The sequence below is a fragment of the Peromyscus leucopus genome, chromosome 11, assembly GCF_004664715.2.
Source record: "Peromyscus leucopus breed LL Stock chromosome 11, UCI_PerLeu_2.1, whole genome shotgun sequence".
Classification (NCBI taxonomy): domain Eukaryota; kingdom Metazoa; phylum Chordata; class Mammalia; order Rodentia; family Cricetidae; genus Peromyscus; species Peromyscus leucopus.
Genome location: NC_051072.1, coordinates 42,043,333 through 42,062,746, shown reverse-complemented (window position 1 = coordinate 42,062,746; position 19,414 = coordinate 42,043,333). Strand labels below are relative to the sequence as shown.

The 19,414-nt window shown below is 43.9% G+C and overlaps 1 protein-coding gene and 1 non-coding gene across 4 annotated transcripts in view; both read right to left on the bottom strand.

Moving 5' to 3' along the window:
* Positions 1 to 1,928: 1,928 nt before the first annotated feature.
* On the bottom strand, positions 1,929 to 2,033 carry LOC114704222. The gene has a single exon (XR_003736240.1). It is a non-coding gene; the product is annotated as a U6 spliceosomal RNA (small nuclear RNA).
* Positions 2,034 to 14,342: 12,309 nt separating this feature from the next.
* The window catches only part of Ipo11 (importin 11), a 178,197-nt gene continuing 173,125 nt past the window's right edge, over positions 14,343 to 19,414 (bottom strand). For all 3 annotated transcript variants that reach the window (XM_028884121.1, XM_028884135.1, XM_028884126.2), the window contains one exon: positions 14,343 to 15,702. In XM_028884121.1, coding sequence (XP_028739954.1) covers positions 15,538 to 15,702 — 165 coding nt within the window. In that variant the 3' untranslated portion in view covers positions 14,343 to 15,537. The remainder of the gene's footprint in view (positions 15,703 to 19,414) is intronic.

The window sequence follows — 19,414 nt, the reverse complement described above, 5'->3', positions numbered from 1 at the left end:
GATGCTGTCCTCTTATTTTTTACACTATTTCCAAATTATTTGAGAAGCTTAATCATTTTGAGCAATTTTCCTATATTAATGCTCATGTTAGGTCACTTATATAATGGAAGACCATACAAAGATACTTGCTTCAGTTCCAATAGGCCGAGAGCTCACAAGTCATACTTCTTATTCCATCCAGGAAAGGCTGGGCAAATGGCCCAAAAACTGAGTTTGCCAGGCAGATTGTCTCCCTGCACTGGGGAGATGGGCAGATCCAGGGTCATAAACAAGATCTACTTACAAGGAGCAGAAATGTTGGTGCCCTAGCCCTGTAGGTCACTGTAAGGACCACAGTCTTGGTCCTAAGCAAGCCTCTTGCTTTGGCTGACATCACTGCAGGGAACCCTTGTAATTACTTACGGTAAACATCAGATAGGAAAGGAGAGCGATCTGTGTGAAATGTACCCAGGGGTTTCTTGAGTGGCTTCCGTCGGCTTTAGGGTAGTCCTACACCTAAGAGGAAGAGAGTTCACCTCATGCCAGCCCCTTCTTCTCTCATCTCTTGTTGGGGGGCAGAAGAGTCGGCCAAGAAGAAACACATATGAAGAGCACAGGCTGTAGACTCAGGCTGGCCAAGAATCTTGAGGTTTAATCACAGGATAGAGACCTGCATTCCCCAGGCCTCACCACCACACCAACAGAGTTCCAGAGTGGAAAGGGCTGCCGGAAACGGGCCCTCTCAGTGGAGGTGATTTAAGGGAGCCCACAGTCAAGAGGGGCAACAAAACCAGAACATTGGAGGAATCCAAAACCTCTGGCACTAGCTGCCACAAATAATAAATACAGCCCAATTAATCCGTCTAGCCATATTAACACAAATCCTCACACTACACGCCAACATCTCCGTTCCTATTATCCAATATAACCATTACCTGTTATGTGAGGCACCTTTAGGAACCAACTCCTTCCCTCATGGGGGAGAGTGTTGCCACCCTTAAAGAGCCTGCTGATACATTTTTAGGGTTGCTCTTTACATTTCATCTAAAACTCTTTGGAGAAATTTAGAAGAGCTAGCCAAGGTCACCAAGTATCTCTAAGCATTTGAAGTCCTGTTGCTTCTCCTTAGCTCCCAGGTTCCTGCAATCTCCATGGAGATTCCAATGGGACACAGAGATTAGGAGAGAAAATGGGTAGAATTCATTACAGAGTAACCTGGAGGTCTCTCAAGGAGTGAGAATGGACAATAGGGACCATTAGCCTGATTTACATTTCTGGCAGATGTTATACTATTTCTTAAGCTTCTAGGACAGGCAGTTTTCCTGAGAGACTTCTTCTTTCCCAGGTGACTGATGGGCCCATTTGGATTGACTCTTGCAGGATAGAAAGTGGTATATTTTCATTCTCTATCAGAAATCCTCTTCCTACACATTAATCTCATAAGGGCTCAGGTTCCTGGAACCAGGTTTGATAGCTATCAATTAATAATATCTCGTCTCTTCCCAGGGCCAGAGCTAGGACTCTGAGCAGTAATTAGGGACCTGCTGCTCCTGTGCCTGGTTTGATGCACTGCTGATTATGAGGGAAGGCTGCAGAATAACATCCTCTCCTGATGACTACTAACTACCTAACACGGGTTCATTATTTTAGGCAACTAAAGTGAACTTGACTCACTGTAATGCTGAACCTACCATAGCCAGAAGCTTCTTATCCAACAGTTTCCCCTTTTGACCCTGGGCCAAGCATGCTCAGGTTTGCATCCTTTTTTTTTTTTTTTTTTCAATTTTTAAAAAATATAGAATGCTCCGGGCGGTGGTGGCACACACCTTTAATCCCAGCACTCAGGAGGCAGAGCCAGGCTGATCTCTGTAAGTTCGAGACCAGCCTGGTCTACAGAGTGAGTTAAAGAAAAGGTGCAAAGCTACACAGAGAAACCCTGTTTCCAAAAACCAAATATATATATCTTCATGGATTTGCATGCCGTCATTCCACAGGAGCCATGCTAATTTTCTGTGCATTTTCCAACTTAGTATGTATGCTGCCAAGACAAGCACTCCCTCTTTGCTCCTCTTCTTCTCCTCCTCCTCTTCCTCCTTCTTCTCCTTCTCCTTCACCTCCTCCTCCTCTTTCTTTTACTTAATGTTTGTGGGTGTTTTACCTGCATGGATGTCTGTGCATCATGTCCACAGCTGGTGCCTGCAGAAGCCAGAAGAGGGCGTTAGATCCCCTAGTACTGGAATTACAGATGATTGTCAGCCACCACGTGGGTACTGGGACTAGAACCTGGATCTTCTTGAAAAGCAGCCTGGACTCTTAGTTGCTGACCCACTTCTCCAGTTCCCTTCCCCTTTGTGAACATGTGGTCTATGACTTTAAACTGAGCATGCTCAGAGGCAGGCCCACTCTTGCACGTATTTTCATTTATATTGTATAAACTCCCTAAATAAAATTCCCATGCTTCCTTTGTTTGATGAGGAGAGCAGTCAAGAGGCTGGGGCGGGGGCACATGAGTAGAGGCTAGGCTAGGCCAGCCTGAGCTACATAGCAAGATCCTATCTTTAAAAAAGACACTTCCAGGGTTGGGGATTTAGCTCAGTGGTAGAGCGCTTGCCTAGCAAGTGCAAGGCCCTGGGTTCAGTCCTCAGCTCAGGAAAAAAAAAAGAAGAAGAAAAAAAAAAAAAAGATACTTCCTCCAAATCCATGGCTCAGTGAATCACACAGCAAAATAAATAGATGAATGTGACAAAGAGATTGTAGGGAAGAGGGGAGGTAGACACGGGTATAGTAAGATGGGAGAGGTCTGGGGGTTTCATACATTCATGTGTGAAACTGCCAAAGAACACATTTAATTTAAAATGGGAAAAAAATTAAAAAGGCAAAATGTCCCAAACCCAACCAACCAACCAACCAACCAAAAAAACAAATATATAAAATGGAATGAAAATCACAAGGCACACTATAAGGCAAACAAAAGAACACCCAGAGATTAAGCAAGCAGGGAGTCAGACTCAGCCACCACACAGAGTTAGGTCACTAATAGGCAATTTAAAGTACATCTTAGAATGTCAAGGGTTCAGTTGCCAAAAGTAGACCACACTCAAGATGTAGTGTGATGGTGGCAGACCACCAAAGTGTGTGATGTAGGCTGACAGAAGAGAAGTAAATTATCTAATGTAAACACCATGAAACTAAAACTCTGTAGCAAACATAAAACCAAAAGGAAAGAATATGCCAGCCTATCGTATCTAAACTACGATTCCCTGCAAAGAGAACTGTCTTAAAGAAGATGGGAGTTTCATGTGACTTTAGAGAAATAAGGATGAGGGTCATAGGGGACTTTTTACCAGAAGTGGGCAAGCAAGACATATTTGATGTAAAATAAAATGTTTAAAATAACAAAAGAAGAAACACCTAGAATAATTCTATAGCTAACAACAACCCTAGATCCTTCCTTTAAACATGAAACATAAAACTTCCTCTGGCAAACAAAAACTGAAGGAATTCATTGTCAGTGAACCTGTCTCCCAGAAACTTTAAAATGAAAATGGGGAGGTAGGTAAGTTTGAGCCTAGGAGCAGCACTTGCTGTGGAAGCCTGGTGACCTGAGATCCTCAGCGTCCATGTAAGGAGAAAGGGGAGACTGACTTCACAGAGTTGTCCTCTCACGTTCACAGCTGACCGACACACACATCGTAGACACACACACACACACACACACACACACACACACTGTTATTGCCCCCTGAGGCACAATATTATAGGCACAAACGTTATAGGAGTAACAAGCCATTTTCTGATTGGACTTACGGCCTTCTGCGTAAGACATAATTTATGTCTGGCTCTGTTGATGTGGCCAAGAACCCGTGGCCAGGTAAGTCACAGGCCCCACAGGAGAACCTATTGCTACTGTTCTGTTAAATGTACATAGAGGTAAACTTACTCCTAGAGATAAACATATCTCCCAACTCTCACTGGAGAAGCTTCTTCTTGCAGTAGGATGGCAATTAACACAGTGACCCGCAACTGGCCGACATGCAGAGAATACGGGATTGGGGAGTGCTCATGTCCTAAACGGGACAACTCTCTCACCCTCCCTCCTCCCAAGGCTCAGGGATCATTGAGGAAGAGAGGTCAGGGAGAGCGTAAGAGCCAGAGAGGCAGTGAAGAACTACAGTGAAACACTGTTTTCTGGATACAGTAGGGAAGTGCGCGTATGAACAGATGAAAAACTCACTCACAGTGGTTGTGACAGCATACGTAAGACCTGCACAAGACCCAGTCACAGGGAAACATCACAGTATGAAAGGAGGAAGTGGTCAGGAATTCCTCCCCTTAGCTGAGGAGCTATTGCCAACAGGACTGCTGGGAAAGGAAGAGTCAGTTTTCTTCAGGGACGTGGTCCCTGAGAGGTAGTATCTGACCCAGTATATGGACATGCATTCGTGCACATATGGTAGCACTAACTGGACACCATGGATTTGAGAGGAGGAGGAGGAAGGGGAGGAGGGGAGGAGGAGGAGGAGGGGGAGGAAGAGGAGGAGGAGGAAAGAAAACATGAAATTGGGAGGGAATAGTGGGGACAGGGGAGGAATTGGAGGGGAGTGAATGAGGGCAGGTGGATTTGCCCAAAACATATAACGTTCACTATGAAATTCTCAATTAAAAATAAAGAAAGCTCACCATGTTCTTGGTACTTCAACTAAAATATAGACATTTTAACTTGGAAAGAAAAATTTTGGATCTACATAAAGGATGAACATCGGAGAAAGAACAAATAAAGACAACTGTAATTGAGAAATGTATATTGCAAACTTAGGCTAGAGTTAACATTTTTTAAATAGAAAATAGAAAATCTGCCCCGTATTAAAGTAGGTGCCAGGGATCCAGAGTCATAAGGTTCAGTTTTCTCAGTTTCTTCATCTGTGGAATGGGATGGGTAGAATAACTCACCTCTCTCAGATCTTCCTGTTCAGTTATTACTAAAATCAAAAGGAAAAGGGGAGGGATGGAGCTGAGCTGGTAGGTTCCTAGCGGCACAAACCCCTGGGTTCTTTCTCAGCACACATACTCGTCTGCTGATGAACACCTATAATCCCAGCACTTAGGAGGCGGGGGCAGGAGGATCCGAGACTCAAGCACATCTTTGGCTATGTACAAGATTGAGGCCAGTCTGGGTTCTCAAAAAAAAAAAAAAAAAAAAAAAAAAAAGACTTTAAAACAATCACTCCTAGGCCAGGCAGTAGTGATACACACCTCTAAAGCCAGCACTCATGAGGCAGAGGCAGGCAGATCTCTGTGAGTTCAAGGCCAGCCTGGTCTACAGAACAAGTTCTAGGGTTACGCAGAGAAACCCTGTCTCAAAAAAAAAAAAAAAAAAAAAAAAAAAAAAAAAAAAAAAAATCCTAACCTATCACAGTAAATTGGGGTTTTCTTTATCCCTGCTTGTATCAACTTCTTCTAGCACTTGTAGACACCGAGTACCGCTCTCCAAATCCTATCCACAGTATCCTGTTGTAAGAAACAAACACAAGCCGGGCGGTGGTGGCGCACGCCTTTAATCCCAGCACTCGGGAGGCAGAGCCAGGCGGATCTCTGTGAGTCCGAGGCCAGCCTGGGCTACCAAGTGAGTCTCAGGAAAGGCGCAAAGCTACACAGAGAAACCCTGTCTCAAAAAATAAAAAAAAAAAGAAAAAAGAAAAAAAAGGAACACAAAGACTGAAAGTACAGGCCATTTCATGGTATTGATTCCACTGTCAGGGACATCACAAGACACATGCCTTTCAATCTGAAGAAGAAATAAGCCACATGGCCTTCCTTGACTAAACAGAGCTCATGATTAGTTTGTGATTGCCTTCAGAGCCGACAATAGGCATCCCTCCGGACTCGCCGTCAATACATTCCTGGGTTCAGTGGGCACTTTCCCTGAACTACAATTTCTCTGTCAATCAAAAGTTTTGCTCTCCTAGATCACTGCTTAAGTTATAGCATTCATTAAAAGAGAAAAGCAAACCCCAGTGGGGCTGAGAGTCCTGTGGAAATGACCTGCCCCCCTTTGAAATGAAAAGCAGATCTGACTTCAGGTGAAAGCTATGGAGAAGAACCCTAATGCCTCACTTGTGGCAAAACCCTTCCCAGAAGCCTCCTTCCTAGTCTTTCTCGCTCTAACCCTTGCAATCAAACATCCCCACGGCGGTTCTAGCCCAGAGGTTTATTTTCTACTCTAAACCACCTGCCTGGTGGCCGACAGATGGGAATGCTTTAAGCCTCCCTGCACTCGTAGCTACTCCAGCAGTTATTTCTTTCAATTCCATTTTTGCCCCACTGGGAAATTAAATGGCATAAAAATCAATGCTTCGCTTTCAAGGAAAAGGGGGCTGGATGACCAGATATCAATATATTCCTTTCTGGATTAGACACTGCCTCAGAGCATATCTGGCTAAATAAATTTCGACGGACAGGCCCAGATGAGTCGGATGCAGGCATTAGCTGGAGCAAAGAGCGAAAGCCCTTCCTTTCAGATCTTCAGCTAATGAGCAACTCGACGCTTCCCCGGGTAGGAAAGATTTCAAGAGAAGATGTTAAGCAGTAGCTCCCAGTTCTGAATTCTCTCCAAGTGCTGCAGACCATAAGCCCCTCAGGCTCTCAGGAGTGAGGGCAGAAACTTGGCTTCAGATGAGTGGCATGGAACTGGGCAGAGCCCAGTATCTGTGGCCAGGGGCAGCTGCTATGTGCTACCCTAAGGGCACCCAGAGCCCTGGGCTTTGGGAGATGTTTGGAACAGAGTGCAGTTTCTTCTTACGGGGTTAAAAAAACAAACAAACAAAAAAAAAAAAAACAAAAACAAAAACAAAAACCTCGTTTATTTTGTCATATTCGGGCCAGAACCCGTGACTTTCTAAATGTGACGCAAGCACTCTGTCATTAATCTGTATCTCAGCCCAAAGGTCATTTCAAGCTGCCCTAAGACACCAGGCTTACAGTTTCATGTAAAGAAATGACGACCTTCTCAGTGGTTTGCCAGCAGGAAATGCTCTGTTTCTCTGACTGAGACAAAGACAGTGCCCGGCAGTCTGGTGAGCTCCTGCTTTCTAAACACAACCCAAACCAAACAGGATGCTCACTAAGACACCCATGAAGGTGTCACCATAAATACCAATGAGCGTGTTTGGAAAGAGGCCAGCATTGGCCTTCATTTCCAGTAGTGTGCTGAGTTCTGGTTATATTGTATCAACACATCTTCACAGCAAAAAGACAACTATGTGCTGTCTCATGTGTATAATCCCAGCATCTCAGAAACTGGGAATCAATCTACCTCAGGACCCTGCTTGTCACTCTTGGGCATATATCCAAAGAATGCTCCATCCTACCACAAGGACACTTGTTCAGCTATGTTCATAGCAGTTTTGTTCATAATAGCCAAAAGCTGGGAACAATCTAAGATGTCCCTCAACCAAAGAATGAATAAAGTATGGTACATTTACACAATGGAGTATTACTCAACTGTTAAAAACAATGACATCATGAATTTTGCAGGCAAATGGATGGAACTAGAAAAGATCATCCTGAGTGAGGTAACCCAGACAAAGAAAGACAAACAAGATATGTACTCACTTATAAGTGGATATTAGATGTAGAGTAATCATGCTACAATCCACAGACCCAGAAAAGCTATGTAACTAGGAGGGCTTAAGGGCTTTTCCTGGGAAGGGGAAATAGAATAGATTTTGCGGGTGGACTGGGGGTGGGTGGAAATGAGAACAGGAGAGGAGGGAGATGGGATAGAGATAGTACTGGGAGGGATGACTGGAATTAGAGAGCATTTCAGATGTGGTGATGTGGAAACCTAGTTCAGTATCAACTTTCAGGATTCTACGAAGGTGACTCTAGCTAGGACTCCTGGTAATGGAGAATTCGGAGTCTGAGCCAGCCATCTTCTGTAAATAGGCAAACCAGCCATAAAACCTTCAACCTACAATCTATTCTGTCTGCAAGATGTGCTGGGACAATGGTGGCACAGAACTTGTGTACCAATTATTGGTCTAATTTGAGGCCCATGCATGACACTTCCTGGATGGCCTAGAACCAAAAGCTGGATAGCCCGAGACCTAGGATAGAAAAAGAAAAAATAATGAAATAAAATAATTCCTAACGATATTCTGCTATACTCAGATTGCCGCCTAACCCAATCACCATGGAGAGGGCTTCCTCCAGCAGCTGATGGGAGCAGATTGCTGAGACTCAAGGCCAAACATTAGGTGGAGCTCAGGGAACCCCATGGAGGAGGGGTTGAGAATACCTGGAGAACATGGTCCACAGAATCAACAGAGCAGGGCTCACAGGGGTTCACAGAGACTGAATCGAAAACCATGGAGCCTGCATGGGTCTGACCTATGTCCTCTGCATATATGCTAAGGTTATGTAGCTTGGTGTTCTTGTGGGACTCTTAACAGTGAGAGTGGGGGCGTCTCTGAATCTTTTGCCTGCTCTTGGGACCGTTTTCCTCCTCCTGGGTTGCCTTGTCCATCCCTGGTAAGAGGGTTTGTGCCTAGTCTTGGAACTTGTTATGCCATGTTCAGTTGGTATCTCTGGGAGGTCTACTCTTTTCTGAAGGAAAACGGAGGATGAGTAGATCTGGGGGAAAGGTGAGGTGAAAAAAGAACTGCACATAGTGGAGGAAAGGGGAAATTTCATTCAGGATGTATTGTATAAAAATTAAAAACAAATATAGTTTTTAAAAAAAAAGAGGGAGAAGCAGGAAGATGATTTCAAGGCTATCATCCTTGTTGATATAGAGAAGTAAAGTGAGCCTGAGCTACCTGAGATCTTTCCTCAAAACTAACAAAAATAATAACAAAGCCGGTGTGGTGGCACACACCTTTAACAAGTTAATAAGCATTCCGGGAGGCAGAGGCAGGCAGATCTCTGTGAGTTTGAGGCTAGTCTGATCTACAGAGTGAATTCCAGGATAGGCTCCAAAGCTACACTGAGAAATCCTGCCTCAAAAAACCAAAACAAGGAGGAAAAATGACATATATGTACATATATGTTAAAATGTCATACGCTGTTAGTGCTTGTTGAAAGCAGACTGAGAACAAGATGGTCCACCTTGTCTCTGGCTTGAGCATGTTTGTCTAAAGCATTCTCTAAGACTCCTTGACTTGGGGCAGCCTGGCCATACCCTGTGATAAGGAGGAAAGAGAACAGCAAATGTAGCCAAGGGTATTAAAAACATTGTGCCCCCCAGGACAGCAAAAAAGTAATTAAAAAAAATTCCAGTGAGTTACTACTATTTATCCTATGGCATAAAAATGGTTGAGGTGGAAGTCAGGCACTGAGAAGCTCATCTGTGGAGGCTGCTCTGCTTTTCAGCAAAATCTCTCAACTGGGAGCTCCAGCAGGACTCCAGTGACAGGGGTTTCCCAGTCCTTTCTGCAGGGTTCCCAGCACCCTTTTGGATGATACTTCTTCTTTTACTGGGATCCTCCTGTTGTTACTGCCGGGTGCTGTGAGGACCTCATCTGGTGATGCCGTCTATCTGCTCCTTGCCATCTGTACTATTAGATTTGCTTTGCCGTAGGCTTAAAGTCATTTATTTGAAACTGAAAGTACAGCTACAGCACAGCACAGATCATTCTTGTCTAGAGTCGAGACAGAACAGCAGACCACAAGAACAGGTTTCAGAGACGTGAGGTTAATATAACTCGCAGCAGGTTCCATATGCCTTTTCTCATACCTCTGTCATGCTGTTTTTTGTTTTTTTAAAAAACATTTATTTATTCATTATGTACACAGAAGAGGGTGCCAGATTTCATTACAGATGGTTGTGAGCCACCAAGTGGGTGCTGGGAATTGAACTCAGGACCTCTGGAAGAGCAGTCGGTGCTCTTAACCTGTGAGCCATCCCTCCAGCCCCTCATGCTGTTTTTCTAAGTTTTAAATAAAACGGCAGAGCTTTTGTAAACAGCCATGCTGACTGTGGCAAGAGCTGTGACTCAAAACAAAAAGCACCGGGAACATGTATGATGGCCACGCACTATGGGAAAAATTTAAAACAAGCCTGGTGTTTACTCCTTTAACCACTGCAGCATCTGTGGACGCCACCCCAAATGTGCCTTCTGATGCTATGGGACCTGTGGAGGTGAACTTCAATTCACACAGTTGAGAATAGCGAGGCTACAAACAGCCACCATTTCAAAAACTGATGGTTTTTCATGTGTGGCTGATTTCAAATGGCTGCGAGTAGAGTCAAGGGCTGCCCACTTTCAGTACAGAACTTCCAAACAGCCTCATACACTATGCAGAGCAAGAGCTGTTTTTAGCAGTTACCAACCAGCCCGGGATAGTATCAAGACAGTGTAACGTCCTGAAGGTAGGTACCCTGCTCTGCCCCGGAAGACTGCAGGCACTGTGACTTGACAATAATGGAATGGTAAAATAAAGTCCTAAAGCGGAACAAGTTTCAAGAGAAAATTAGACAAGTGTACTAGTGCTTACTAATGTGACTTACCTAATACGATTTAGAAGAGAGGGAAGAGCCGGGCGGTGATGGCTCATGCCTTTAATCCCAGCACTTGGGAAGCAGAGCCAGGCGGATCTCTGTGAGTTCGAGGCCAGCCTGGTCTACAGAGTGAGTTCCAGGAAAGGCTCCAAAGCTACACAGAGAAACCCTGTTGAGAAAGAGAGAGAAAGAGAGAGAGAGAGAGAGAGAGAGAGAGAGAGAGAGAGAGAGAGAGAGAGAGAATATGACCAATTTATAGGGAAACCTGTTAATGTTGGTCACATAGGCCTTATATGGTTAGAGGGTTGGGAAAGGTCTCCAGGATGTAAAGTAAATTGAAAAGGAGTATGTTAGTGGAATAGAAACTATCATTCTTCTGAGTAGCAGTCTAGTCATCCTTTGTTTTACATCTAGTATCCACCTATGAGTGAGTACATACCATGTTTGTCTTTCTGAGTCTGGGTTACCTCACTCAGGATGATTTTTTCTAGATCCATCCATTTGCCTGCAAACCTCATGATGTCATTGTTTTTCTCTGCTGAGTAGTATTCCATTGTGTATATGTACCACATTTTATTTATTCATTCTTCAGTTGAAGGGCATCTAGGTTGTTTCTAGGTTCTGGCTATTACAAACAATGCTGCTGTAAACATAGCTGAGCATGTGCCCTTGTGGTATGATTGAGCATTCCTTGGGTATATGCCCAAGAGTGGTATAGCTGGAGATTAAGGATAACCCTTAATTTGTTAACAGTTGCATGCCAGCTAAGCCTTTTCATTTTCAAAATCCTCTTCAAGCTGGTGTAGTACCTACTTTTCATGAGTGGCTCTGTGCAACATTTATTGGCCTCCTGAAATTCATTTAGCCCCCTTTGAAGATACCTTAAAATTTATGAGGCTAAATGTAGCCATTATGAGACCATTAGTTCTGCTCCTTTTTAGCTGCCTGTTTTTTCTTTATGGTTCTTAGTTGTTCTTTTGCAGAGCTGCCAACTTAAGTTGTGCTGGGATCCAGAAAAATGGGCCTTGGTGGTTCGTGTTCCTGGAATTGTATCCATGCCAGTGGATACGCACACACTCCAGAAGAGAATTTGACATTGCTGCTGCTATTGTTGCTGTTATAGCAGAGGCGGCCACTGCTGCTACTGTTTCTGGAATTACCATTTCATAATTGCTTACTACAGCTAGCACAGTGGAGACCCTGGCAGCAAAAGCAGCTATCATAGTTAATTAATCTTTCATTCTATTGGGCATGATAAGTTTAACTCAATAGTTATATACATTTCGGTTGGCTTTGAAATTATAACTTTATAAACTCAAGTTCCATTTGCTTTTGGGATACCATCTTACAAGGACTCTAATTTGCAGCAAGGCTCGTTAAGGAAGGGAATGGCTCAGTTGCTTTTAGCCTACTGGCTATGGGTGGGTTAGGACTTCTGTTGATCTTTTCTGTGTCAAACACACAGATTGCAAGCCCAGCGCCACTTTGAGATCTTTGGCAGCAGTTAACTCTGCAGCTCATACACGATTGAGCCTGTATGATAATGAGTATTCAGAGACGGGTAATACCTGGGGGGCGCTCACCAACCTAAGACGGAGTGCCTGTGTGGCCTGGGCAGGTGTCTCCACGACGGGTAAGGTGACCTGCTGATGCCCCACGCAACCTAAGTCAGAAGCTCATTTATTAGTAAAAGGGGGACCTGTAGGGCCCTGGCCCCCATTTTGGGTAACTATTGCTTTGCTTGCGGCCCTTGACCTTGATATCCTCCCTATGCTAATTCCCTGCTGGGTTTCACCCTCCTGAATGCTTAAGGGAAGTTCCTTTCTGTGTATCCTGCATAATGGGCATTAACAGCTTAGATGCAAGATTGTAAAACATCGGTAGCGAATGTCTGCCCTCCAGGGTTCTCCCATTGTGCTGTAAGCCTGTATTTAAGACCTCCTCCCTCCTTCAATAAACGGCATCTGGCATTAAAAAAAAAAAAGAGTTGTTTTGATTTGCATTTCCTTGATGATTAGGGATGTTGAGCAATTCCTTAAATGTCTTTTGGCCATTTGAGCTTCCTGTTGAGAATTCTGTTTAGCTCTATAGCCCATTTTTTAATTGGACTGTTGGGCATTTTGATGTCTAATTTCTAGACTGCTACTCACAACTCCAGAGAGGCTACCTAGTAAAGAGGACCATAAGAAAAACAGAGAAATAGATGAGATCTACATGAGCAAACTGGATGTGAGGAGGGGTAATGAAGGGCAAGGGTCAAGGGAAAGAGAGCTTAGGGGAGCGGGAGATCCCAGCTGGATCAAGAACAGAGAGGGAGAACAAGGAAAGAGACACCATGATAAATGAAGACCCCATGGGAATAGGAAAAAGCAAAGTGCTAGAGAGGTCCCCAGAAATCCACAGATACCTCCACAATAGACTACTGGCAATGATCGAAAGAAAGCCCAAACTAACCTACTCTGGTGATCGGATGGCCAAACACCCTAACTGTTGTGGTAGAACTCTCATCTAATGACTGATGGAAGCTGATGCAGAGATCCACGGCCAGGCCCCAGGTGGAGTTCTGGGAGTCCAATCGGTGAGAAAGAGGAGGGATTGTATGAGCGAGAGATGTTGAGACCATGATTAGAAAAAGCACAGGGACAAATAGCCAAACTAGTGGAAACACATGAACTATGAACCAATAGCTGAGGAGCCCCCAACTGGATCAGGCCCTCTGGATAAATGAGACAGTTGATTAGCTTGAACTGTTTGGGAGGCCCCCAGGCAGTGGAACCGGGACCTGTCTTTAGTGAATGAGCTGGCTTTTTGGAGCCTGGGGCCTATGCTGGGACACTTTGCTCAGCTTGGGTGAAGGGAGGAGGGGATTGGACCTGCCTCAACTGAATCTACCAGGCTAGTTGAATCCCCTGGGGAGACCTAGCCTTGGAGGAGATGGGAATGGGGGGTGGGCTGGGGGGAAGGGAGGCGGGAGGAGGGAGGACAGGGGAATCCGTGGCTGATATGTAAAATTAAATTATAAAATAAAAAAAAGAAACTATCATTCCTTCAAAAGCTTTAGTATAGTAGGATGACTGGATGAATTGTTTCATCAAAATCTGTATGTTGCTACAATGTGTCAATGGACAGAATCTTGTAAAGCAATAATTACATCTTAATTATAGAAAGAAAAACATGGTATATATGAATGCTTTTTCAGAGCTTTTTATAAACCCTATTTTAATCCATGATTTTAAAGTGAACCACATTCTTCTCCTGAGGGAAGCTTTAAAATTAAGCCATCTTGCAAAGCAGTTGCTCAGTGCCTTTTCTATGCACTGTACCTTCCTCTGTCAAGAATGAGAAGGCGATCATTTTCTACAGCTGGGAATTGGGGTTTTAGGAATTGGTGGTGGCATGGCCGGGAGAGGGCTTCGGATGAAAATAATTAAGCAAAGGTGGATATGCTTATGTTCATCTTGTGGCTGGGAAACAATGGCGAAGAAACCTCATTGTCAAGGAGCGCTCAGTGTTTAAGTGAAGATCTGAAGCCTGAAGTACTGGTACCAGCTTTGGGTGGAGGACTGGAACCATAGTAAGAGGGCCCTTCTTTATAATCTACTGGGCAGGGCTTTGTTTTTTCAATTTTTTTTTTTAAAGTTTTTATTTTTTTTTTATGTGCATTGGTGTTTGGGCACGGAACTGGAGCTACAGGTGTAAGCTGCCATGTGGGTGCTGGGAATTGAACCCGGGTCCTCTGGAAGAGCATTCAGTGCTCTTAATCTCTGAGCCATCTCTCCAGCCCCCAACTGGGCGGTTTTAATGAACTGTTTTGTTTTTGTTGTGGAGAATTGGAGGCAAGAAAAATAGACAAATGAGTCAAAGGTGAGGTATCTTTGGAAAATTTAATTGGACCATATTTTCTTTCTTTGCTGAAAACATCATATATCTGTAGACATTATGGGTTCCATAGCTTACAAAGGGTAGTGGTTTTCCCACAGTTACATACTATACCCAAATTTCTATAGAAAGGTAAGACAATTCCAATCTTGCTTTTGAGTATTTCCTAAAAGATGCTCTAAGGTTCCTCACAATGGCAAGTAATGCAAAGTAAGGCGTCAATCCTCTCCCTCACACATTTAGTGCAACAGAGGGACAGGAAGGAAGACTAGTTACGTCAGTGCTAGTACCTGGGGACTGGTGCTGGGTCCTCTGAGGCGCACCCCTGCACTGAGGTGCTGACACCCCACCGCACTGAGGAACCTGAGGTGGGTCAATACTGAGCAGCCTGTCACAGCCAAGCAGGACTGTCACAGCAGAAAGGGGACTTGGAGTTGTCTGGTTCTGGGTGTTCACGGGGCTACTGGCCGTCACGTGTAGCAAAGGAAGAGGGCCAGCGCATGACCCCAGGTCTCCCACTTGGCACTGCAGTACCACTGGTTCATGTCAGTGGGCCTTACAACATATGCACTGAACGTAAGTGAAAAGTGCCTTTACCAGTTCCTGTATCAGATTACTAGAATAAAATGCAATCATTTGATTTCTCCTCCAGGTGAAAACAGCTCCCTTGTAACACACTCTGGGTAGTGGGTATCTGACATGTCGATTCTCTGGTGCACAAATTTAACTGTATCATTTGCACAGCATTCTCAGTTTTCAAACTTGTTTCATTAGCTTAAAAAAAAAAATAGGATAAGGCAACCAAATTGAACTAATTTGGACTGCAGAGAAAACATCAGGAACATCAGCCTTCATCTTCTCACGTGTTAAGAGCTCATGATTAAAAGGTAATCAACGAGTTTCTTAACAGGAAACAATGCAGTGACTGTCGATAAACGCACCTCTAGTCAACACAGGGCCCCTCATAAATATAAAATTAAATTCTTTTGAGGAATAGTTTTCTGACTTTAATATTTGGGATTTACACTTATTCTTTATATTTTATAGTAAAAAATTTATGGTCTTGGTTTCTTTATATTCATACACAAATGACTTCATCTCAGCAGGCTCTCATGTACAGATGGCAGACTGGGCTATTCAGCTTATTTCAGAAGGGGATGGTGGCCACATGGCTCGTGCTCTTAGAATCCTTGCAAAAACTCCTGCAGCTGGGTGACAATCTCTGTGTCCACTGTCTCCATAAGGGACTGGAAGCCTTGCTCTCCCAGGATCTCCTGCTGGGCCTTGAGCTTCTCGTAGATGAACTGCTGCAGCGACACTGTGTGCACAGGGTCCTTCAGGGCCAGCTGGAGACAGAGAAGGCAGACAGCGTCAGAGAAGACAGACAAACACCTCCCACATGTGTCGTCCTTTGCTCTCTAATCTCTCCACAGCAACAAAACCAAAACCGCTGCCTTCTGAAACTCTGAAAGTCTCCTGCAGACAGTGTCCTGGGGCCTCTGACTGTAAGCTGCTCTGATGTGCCCAGTTTCTCAAGAACTAAGGACTCATCCAATTAAAGTGCTGGACTCTAGTAAAGAGCATTCTACAAGGAAGAGAACCCACTGGGTACCACTCCCTCTCCTTAGGACGATCAGAGAGTCCAGCAGCAGCTTGGCCGTGCCCTCAGAAAGCAAGGAGACACTATTTGTCCTAGCTTATACAACACCATTTAATCTGTGCCTGTGTTTTTGGTTGGGGGTGTGTGTGTGTGTCAAAATTTGGTCTTCCCCCAGACCCACTACGGTATTTGGAAAACAAAAGAATTAAATGTTTAATTAATATTTTCTATGTCCGTAGAGTACATATACATATACACATACGAGCTGCACATTAGTACTCTTCTTCACCTTTATATTATCACAATATTCTTTCTGAACATATGTTGAGATTTCTAAATTGATGCCACTTTTTTTTACCTACTATACACATGTAAACACAGCCACAGTGTAAACAGTTTTACCTGTGACTTTGCTCACCACTCCACCACAAACACTGTTCTGTGTTCCTGTCTAAGCAGCCTCTCTTTACACTTCAGCTTCTTTTGTTTAAAGCAGGTCTCAGGCAGCCAAGGCTAGCCTCACACTAGACAATGTAGCTAACGCTGGCCTTGAGCTCCTGCTTCGACCTCCAAGTACTGGTACTGTCGGCATATGCCATTATGCTCAGAACTTCATCTTTCTTTTTTTTGGATACCTATTCCCATCCATTTCAGAAGAATCACTAGGACATCACAATTTTATGACTCCTGATATATACTATCAGCTTGTTTTCCCTATGGTTTGTATCAATATGGAAGATAGAACAGTGTTTAGTTGCTAACACTGTGTTGGCACTGATATTATTTAAATGATTTATAGAATTGTAGTAACAACACAGTATTAGTATAAGCTGAGCATTTATTCCACCATCAGTAATCTTGAACAAGTGCATGACTTTCAATAGCGTGCATGAGTGTCTTGCCCAGTGTAGCTGAATTCCAGCCATAATTGGTGTTTGAGTTGTATAAGTAAGTGTTAAATCCAACTGTGACAAAAAGATAGCCACCACAAAATTTAAATTAGGCTGCATTACCAAAGCAGAGTATATAATAAATCCAGGATAAAGCTGTCAATACCCATTTCCCAGCAAGAGAGAGAGGAGAGAGCAGTGTGGACATAACCTCATCCCTGAGCTGAAGACATCATTCTGCAGCACACACAGAAGCTCAAGGTATGCATCTGAAAACTGTTGTGGAATATGACCTTAACTCTGTAAAGGTGTGTTACACTTGTCTAGGCTGCTGTTGTTTAATTCTGTAAAGGTGTGTTGCTGTTTCACCTTGCCTGCCTAATAGATCTGACTGGTCTAATAAAAAGCAGTAGAGGGATGGGCGGGGCCGGTGGGCAGAGAGAATAAGTAGTAGGAGGAGGAATCTTGGCTGGAGCAGAAGAGAATGAGGGAGAAAGAGGAGGACGCCAGGGACCATCCAGGCAGCCACCAGCCAGTCGGAAACAGAGGAAAAGTGGGGCACACAGAAGGAAAGGTAAAAAGCCCAGAGGCAAAACATAGATGAAGAGAAACAGGTTAAAGTTATCAGAGCTAGTGGGACAAGCATAAAATAAGATTGAGCATTCAGAACCAATACTAAGTCTCTGTGTTGTAATTTGGGAGCTGGTTGGTGACCCAAAGAAAGCCAACGACAGAAAACATTTGCTATCTAGGGGTGGAGAGATGGCTCAGCAGTTAAGAGCACTTGCTGCTCTTGTAGAAGACCCAAATTTGGTTCCCAGTACCAACATGGCAGCTCACAGTCATCTGAAATTCTAGTTCCACCAGGCATGTATGTAGTATACTTGCATACACACAGGCAAAAGAGTCATACAGATACACAAATCTAAAAACATTCTTTAAATATTCGCTTTCTTAAGTAACCTATGGTAATGATCAGCATTATTTTAATTACAAAAATATACCTATTAAGATAGACTATATTGACTTTACAGAAACATAATGAATTATTTATAATGAAACTGACAGCTCTGGGCAAAAGCAGCTGAGCTTAAAACTGATGCTCAAGTCGCCCCAAGTAGTGACCAGCAACTGTGACAGAGCCTGCAGTCATCATAAAATCCCCCAACTAGTGAGAGAGCCTGCAGTCATAAGAACTGAGACCTTAAAGTCACTGAGAGCATTTCAAAGATCATTATGTAAATAGAGGTATTTAGTGTCTTAAATAAACACGCAAAGTGACAAGTTTCATTACACCACTTTCATATATAATTTTTGTTGATTTTTTTCCCCTATTACCCTGCTTGCTACCCTTTACCATCTGACCACCACTCAGCCCCTTTCTGATGCTTTCATGTCCTTTTTCTTTTTTCTGTTTTGGTTTTTCAAGACAGGGTTTCTCCATGTAGTTTTGGTGCCTGTCCTGGAACTCACTCTGTAGACCAGGCTGGCCTGGAACTCAGAGATCTGCTTGTCTCTGCCTCCCGAGTGCTGGGATTAAAGATGTGTGCCACCGTCGCCTGGCAGCCATGTGCTTTTCAACACCTCTTTCTTCTCTCTGGTGCTTCCCTTTCTAGTTTCATCATTTATACCCACACCTACCACCGAAAGCTAGGATCACGGCTAATAATAAGCTGCACATTAGTACTCTTCTTCACCTTTATATTATCACAATATAAAGGGGGCAGAAGCAATTGAGTCCCCATCAGACACTTTGAAAATCTACTTTATTTTTACTATATCTTGACTATCTGGGATGTACTCTGAATATTTTCTCAAAACAAAGATGTCTGTTACTTCCAGACCCAGAAACTGATAAACCTGCAGTGTCTCTTTTTCAGACCTGTTAACATTTATAAGAACTAGCAGTGTTGGTGTCACTGCTATTGTTGCAGGTGTGTGGTCTGTGCCTATGTGTGAGTTCGGGTGTGCTTGTATATACAGAGGCCAGAAGTTGATGTTGGACGTCTTCCTCTATGAGCGTCCCACACTACTTTCTGAAACAAGTCTCTCTCTGCATCTGGAGCTCATCATTTCTGCTGGACTGGCTGGTCAATGGGCTCCAGGGATCCACTTGTCTCCTTTCTCCCAGCGCTGGGTTTACAAACACATGCTGACAAAACCTACCTTCCACGTGGATGCTGGGATCCAAACTCAGGTCCCATGGTGCTTGTGGAGCAAGCACTTGACCCAGTGAGCCATTCCCCAGCCCCATTATGTTCTTAATGAAGACGGCTATTTACCTCCACATCCAACCCCGGACCTTTCCTGAGCTTACAGCGACAGTATTAGGACCTGAACGGTACCCACCTCAGCGCACATGTTCAAGTCCTTTCTCCAACCCAAATGACTGCTTTTGGATACCAGCCTTGAAGGGCTGACTAGGTTTAAGTATTCTCTTCTACTTTGAGTTTAACCTGTTTCTCTGTGGCTACCTATCAATTTTCTAAAACATGCCCCCAATACTTAAACTTTCAAAGTTCATTGGATACTGCAAGCTCTCCTAATTCTGTATTTAGTGAAGACCGT